Source organism: Oncorhynchus kisutch, unplaced genomic scaffold (assembly GCF_002021735.2).
Source record: "Oncorhynchus kisutch isolate 150728-3 unplaced genomic scaffold, Okis_V2 scaffold847, whole genome shotgun sequence".
Lineage (NCBI taxonomy): Eukaryota > Metazoa > Chordata > Actinopteri > Salmoniformes > Salmonidae > Oncorhynchus > Oncorhynchus kisutch.
Window position 1 is genome coordinate 1 of NW_022262792.1, and position 6,755 is coordinate 6,755.

General features: G+C 40.5%; 1 protein-coding gene across 1 annotated transcript; it reads left to right on the top strand.

Annotated features, from left to right (window-relative positions):
• The first annotated feature begins 3,597 nt into the window (after positions 1-3,597).
• On the top strand, positions 3,598-5,796 carry LOC116362579 (zinc finger protein 420-like). Its single transcript, XM_031816654.1, is given in 2 exon segments — positions 3,598-4,973; positions 4,976-5,796. Coding segments are annotated over 2 exon segments (1,101 nt in total). The 5' UTR covers positions 3,598-3,929; the 3' UTR covers positions 5,033-5,796.
• Positions 5,797-6,755: the final 959 nt, after the last annotated feature.

A 6,755-nucleotide genomic window follows, 5' to 3' on the forward strand; every position in this document is an offset into this window, starting at 1 on the left:
TTGTCTTTATTTAAGCCTACTAGAAAGGTGTGCCCTCAGGCCTGGAGGGAAGCTAAAGTCATTCCACTACCCAAGAATAGTAAAGCTCCCTTTACTGGCTTAAATAGCCGACCAATCAGCCTGTTACCAACCCTTACATTTTGGAAAAAATATTTTACCAGATACAATGCTATTTTACAGTAAACAATATAGACTTTCAGCTTATAGGGAAGTTCATTCAACTAGCACAGCACTTACAAATGACTGATTGGCTGAGAGACATTGATGATAAAATGGCTTTACACACCCCCGCTATATTGTGGATAAGAGTTTTTTCTTTAAAATGTACCTTTATTTAACTAGGCAAGTCAGTTATAAACAAATTCTTTTTTCAATGATGGCCTAGGACTGCCTTGTTCAGGGGCAGAACGACACGAGTTTTTTACCTTGTCAGCTCAGGGTTTCGATCCAGCAATCTTTCGGTTACTGGCCTACCGCTCTAACCACTAGGCTACCTGCCGCCCCAGAGCTACCTGTCTAACAGAACACAGAGAGTGGTTCTTTAATGGAAACCTGTACAACAAAATCAAGTTTGAATCAGGAATTCCCCAGGGCAGCTGTTTGGCACCTACTTTTTTCAATCTTTACCAACAACATGCCAATGACATTTGAGTAAAACCAGTGAGTCTATGTATGCGTTGACTCAACACTGTACATGTCAGCTACTACATCGACTGAAATGACTGCAACACTTAACATGGAGCTGCAGTTAGTTTCAGAATGGGTGTCAAGGAATAAGTTAGTCCTAAATATTTCTGATTACCTTAAAACCTCTTGGTGTTAGGGGGCAGTCTACATTTTTTGAGAAAAAAAACGTCCCCGTTTTAAACGGGATATTTTGTCAGGAAAAGATACTAGAATATGCATATAATTGACAGCTTTGGATAGAAAACACTCTAACGTTTCCAAAACTGTAAAGATATTGTCTGTGAGTATAACAGAACTGATGTTGCAGGCGAAAGCCTGAGAAAAATCCAATCCGGAAGTGCCCCAGGTTTTGAAAGCGCTGCGTTCCAATGACTCCCTATATGGCTTTGAATGTACCATCAACGAGCTTATGCTTTCTACGTATTCCCCAAGGTGTCTACAGCATTGTGACGTAGTTTTACGCATTTCTATTGAAGAATAGCCGTATGGGGGCACATTGCGTAAGTGGTCACATGGTGGCTCCGAGAGAGATTCTCGCGTAAAGTGCAGAGGTAGCCATTACTCCAATCGGTCCTTGAGAAAAAGGAATTGTCCCGACGGATATATTATCAAATAGATATTAGAAAAACACCTTGAGGATTGATTCTAAACAACGTTTGCCATGTTTTTGTCGATATTATGGAGCTAATTTGGAATATTTTTCGGAGTTGGGACCGCAATTTCCGGGCGATTTCTCAGCCAAACACGAAGAACAAACGGAGCTATTTCGCCTACAAAAATAATATTTTGGGAAAAATGAACTTTGGCTGTCTACCTGGGAGTGATGAAACATTATGGAGTCTTAAAGGAGGACTGTAGCATCTAATGATGAAACATTATGGAGTCTTAAAGGAGGACTGTAGTATCTAATGATGAAACATTATGGAGCCTTAAGCTTTAATTTGTGGTATTGCACTTGTGAATGCATGAAAGTGAAATATTTCAACAACAAAAAATATTATATTTTATATATATTTTGCACTCTGCAATTTCACCGGATTTTGTTGAAATGTTCCGCTAGCGGAATCCCTAGCCATAACAGGTTTTAATGTGTTTGAGCCAATCAGTTGTGTTGTGACAAGGTAGGGGTGGTATACAGAAGATAGCCCTATTGGGTAAAAGACGAAGTCCATATTATGTCAATAGCAGCTCAAATAAGCAAAGAGAAACAACAGTCCATTACTTTAAGGACCACCACAAGAATGGAAGATCCAGAGTTACTTCTGATGCATAAGTTCATTAGAGTTACCAGCCTTAGAAATTGCAGCCCACATAAATGCTTCACAAAGTTCAAGTAACAGACACATCTCAACATCATCGGTTCAGAGGAGACTGCGTGAATCAGGCATTCATGGTCGAATTGCTGCAAGGAAACCACTACTAAAGGACACCAATAAGAAGAAGAGACTTGCTTGGGCCAAGAAACACGAGCAATGGACATTAGACCGGTGGATATCTGTCCTTGGGTCTGATGAGTCCAAGTTTGAGTATTTGGTTCCGAACGTGTCTTTGTGAGACGAGGAGTAGATGAACAGATTATCTCCGCATTTGTGGTTCCCACCGTGAAGCATGGAGGAGGAGATGTGATGGTGTGCGGGTGCTTTGCTGTTGACAATGTCAGTGATTTATTTATTCAAGTCACACTTAACCAGCATGACTACCACAGCATTCTGCAGGGATATGCCATCCCATCTGGTTTGGGCTTAGTTCCACTGTCATTTGTTTTTCAACAGGACAATGACCCAACACACCTCCAGGCTGTGGAAGAGCTATTTGACCAAGAAGGAGAGTGATGGACTGCTGCATCAGATGACCTGGCCTACACAATCCCCTGACCTCAACCAAATCGAGATGGTTTGGGATGAGTTGGATCGCAGAGTGAAGGAAAAGCAGCCTACAAGTTCTCATCATATGAGGGAACTCATAAAAGGATTCCAGGTGAAACTGGTTGAGAGAAAGCAAGGGTGGCAACTTTTGAAGAATAAAATATATATTTTGATTTAACACTTGTGGTTACTACATGATTCCATGTGTTTTTTTTTATCATTTTGATGTCTTCTTTATTATTCTACTATGTACAAAATAGTAAAAATAAAGAAAAACCCTTGAATGAGGAGGTGAGTCCAAACTTTTGACTGGTACTGTACATTAAATTCCCTGACAACAGCTCCAGTGGACATTCCTGCAGTCAGCATGCCAATTGCCCGCTCCCTCAGAGACCTGTGGCATTGTTGTGTGACCAAACTGCACATTTTCGAGTAGCCTTTTATTATCCCCAGCACAAGGTACACCTGTGTAATTACTAAGCTGTTCAATCAGCTTCTTGATATGCCACACCTGTCAGGTGGATGGATTATCTTGGCAAATAATACATTTTGGCTGACAGGGATGTAAAAAATTCTGCAAACTTTTTTTTCAGCTCATGAAACATCCAACACTTTACCTTTTGCGTTTATATTTTTGTATAATGTAGTTCCTATCAGTTTTAGGAACATTTACCCAAATATTTCACCTTATTTTTTACCCAAAATATGACATCAGCGATAATCAAAATGTTGAAAATCTGTGAATGTCTAAATAAGAAATTGGTCCATTTTAACAGCAATGTGTCGAACCCTTTCAACAACGGGGAGATGTTACTGATGTGCTTTGTATCTTCAACGTAAAAACAAGTTTTGGACTTCCACACAAAATTACTTCTTTAGTTATTTTATGTTTAAGGAAGTGTGTAGGTCACATTCTGTATCATACAGCTATGAATGTTATATATTTAGAACCACCTGTTCAATTGGAATCCAGCGACGTCTGTGTCTTCAGTGTCCTAGAACTGTCCAGGTTTTTGTGTTCTGACTTGTAAAATAGGATGAATAAAATAAGTAATGTAAACATATCAATAATTACCAGGAAGCTCTACATTTGTTTTAAAATCACACTAAGATTGTTAAAACTGGCCTCGGGTTATTGAGAGATCTGATTTAGGATTTACCCTCGTAGCAAGGTTGTTTTATCATGTGGTTTCATTCGGGTCTCTATTTTAAAATAACACTGTCTTTGTGTTATTTTGGCAACCAGTCAGTTTGGCAGGAGAAAGGCCAGACTCGGAGGAACCAGAGCCAGGGACGTCCAAACTAGCAAGACGACACCACTGCTCCCACTGTGGAAAGAGTTGTAACCGGTTATGGGACCTGAAACAGCATGAGACAATGCACACAGGGGAGAAGCCTTACCACTGTTCCCAGTGTGGAAAGAGTTTTCACCAGAAAGCACACCTGAAAGCACACGAGAGAATACACACAGGAGAGAAGCCTTACCACTGCTCCCAATGTGGAAAGTGTTTCAACCAGTCAGGGGGGCTGAAACTACATGAGAGAATACACACAGGAGAGAAGCCTTACCAATGCTCCCAATGTGGAAAGTGTTTTGTCCGTTCGGGGGAGCTGAAACAACATGAGAGAATACACACGGGAGAGAAGCCTTACCACTGCTCCCAATGCGGAAAGGTGTTCGTCCGTTCGGGGGGGCTGAAACTACACGAGAGAACCCACACAGGGGAGAAGCCTTACCACTGCTCCCAGTGTGGAAAGTGTTTCGTCTGTTCGGGGGAGCTGAAACAACACGATAGAATACACACGGGAGAGAAGCCTTATCACTGCTCCCAATGTGGAAAGTGTTTCGTCCGTTCGGGGGAGCTGAAACTACACGAGAGAATCCACACAGGGGAGAAGCCTTACCATTGCTCCCAGTGTGAAAAGAGTTTCAGCCGGAAAGCATTCCTGAACCAACACGAGATAATCCACACAGGGGAGAAGCCTTACCACTGCTCCCATTGTGGAAAGTGTTTCAACCAGTCGGGGGAGCTGAAACAACATGAGAGAATACACACAGGAGAGAAGCCTTACCACTGCTCCCAGTGTGGAAAGAGTTTCAACCGGAAAGCAAACCTGAAACGGCACGAGAGAATACATACAGGAGAGAAGCCTTACCACTGCTCCCAATGTGGAAAGTGTTTCATCCGGTCAGGGGAGCTGAAACAACATGAGAGAATACACACAGGAGAGAAGCCTTACCACTGCTCCCAGTGTGGAAAGAGTTTCAACCGGAAAGCAAACCTGAAACGGCACGAGAGAATACATACAGGAGAGAAGCCTTACCACTGCTCCCAATGTGGAAAGTGTTTCATCCGGTCAGGGGAGCTGAAACAACATGAGAGAATACACACAGGGCAGAAGCCTTACCTCTCCTCCCAGGGTGCAAAGCTTTTGCCCATTTAGGAAGCCTGAAAGAACACATTAGACTGCACACATAGGAGAAGGCTTAGAAAAGCTCAGACTGTGGGATAACATATTACTCATAACAGTCATTTAAACATCATTAGAGAATCCACACAGGAAAGAGAAATTACTTCTCTTAGCGTGTATATTGATATACATCACATTGACTTAAAATTCATCAGAGAACATACACAGTGCTCCCGTTGTCTTATATTGTTGACTGACAATGTGTTTACCTGTCTTTACCAGATGAAATGAAATGGTACAGGGTATACTCAAACATATATTTGTTTGTTTTTATTAGAAAACATGAATTGACTATGGAGTCTGTCAGTTTGAATATAAAGAAGATCAGGTTCCTTCTTTTAAACTGTCCTTTTTTAAACTCTATGTGTGTTTATCTGGGTGTGTCATTCCTCCAGCACTACAGATAATCAAGTGATATTTGGATGTGATGCATTTGTTCCATTGTTGACATTTGCATTGTTGGCCCACTGATGATTTAATGACATGAAAATGTTCAGACTCTGTAATGGAAAATGTTAGTTGTATGTGTGTCCACATAGTATGTGACTAACCTTGTGAAACTCCTATTATAATCTCCTGTTTTTAGGACTATCATTCTGTGTTGCAAATCAATTTACACCTGTGTCCTTGTATGAATAAAGTCCCGCCCAGGCACAGGAAACTATAAAGATATGTGCTCATCACCCAATGCTTCAGGAATTCAGACTGTCTACACTGCACTGTGTAACTCTGTTATTCTCTCTGAGCTCAGAAATAAAGAGTCTTGGTTTGACTTGGACTCCAGCAGATCCTTATTTTATAATATCCACCACAACTCTCCCACGGATTGCTATTTATCATAGTCTCAATGAAGAGTTGTTTGTTTTACTTTCCTGGGGTCATTTACAAGCCTCCCACTGGTTGAATAAAGGTTTTTTCCCGTTTTTTTCTGGAGGGAAGATCAGGTTAATATTGCGGAAAGAATGTTGCTTCCAATGTAATTGTCTGCATCATTTCCAATCCCCCATATTTTTTGGTAAATATATATATCCATACACGCATGCATATATATACACATATATACATACACATACCTGTATAGACATACATACTTTTTAAAGAATATACCTTTATTATTATCCCCCACAAACCCTTCCGCCGATCCCCCAATTGGAGTAAACTAATAAACACTTCTGCTTCTACCTTCAATCCATACATCTTATACACACTCTACAGACACAGTGTACTTTACAATAGTTCTCTCTTGTTTGTTCTTAGTCCTTCCTCTATTTCTGATGTCCATCCAGTTTGATTTCTATTTGTAACTGTGCTATTTCACAAAAGCTCCGAACCTTTATACATTCTACAGATCCCTTATGCCCTACATTGTTTATCTTGTTATTAGTCCCACCCTTCAGCTCCACTCAACCCCTCCCATCTGTCTCTCAACATCCATTTCGGATTTCTACTTGCCATATATTTTTCAACTGTGCTGTGATGCTTCACAAAATAATTGAACCTTCCTATTCTCATAGCTTCTACAGATTGTAAATTACAAATAAACATTTTTGCTAAAATAATGATTATATTATTGATTGATTGACTATGGCTTTTCAAATCACCCAGTATTGCTATCTGTAGTGTTAGTTCTAGGCAAATGTTGCAATTCTTCAGCCATTCCTGGACCTGTGACCAAAAATGAGCTACATATGGACAATACCAAAATAAATGATCTAATGACTCTGCCTCCTC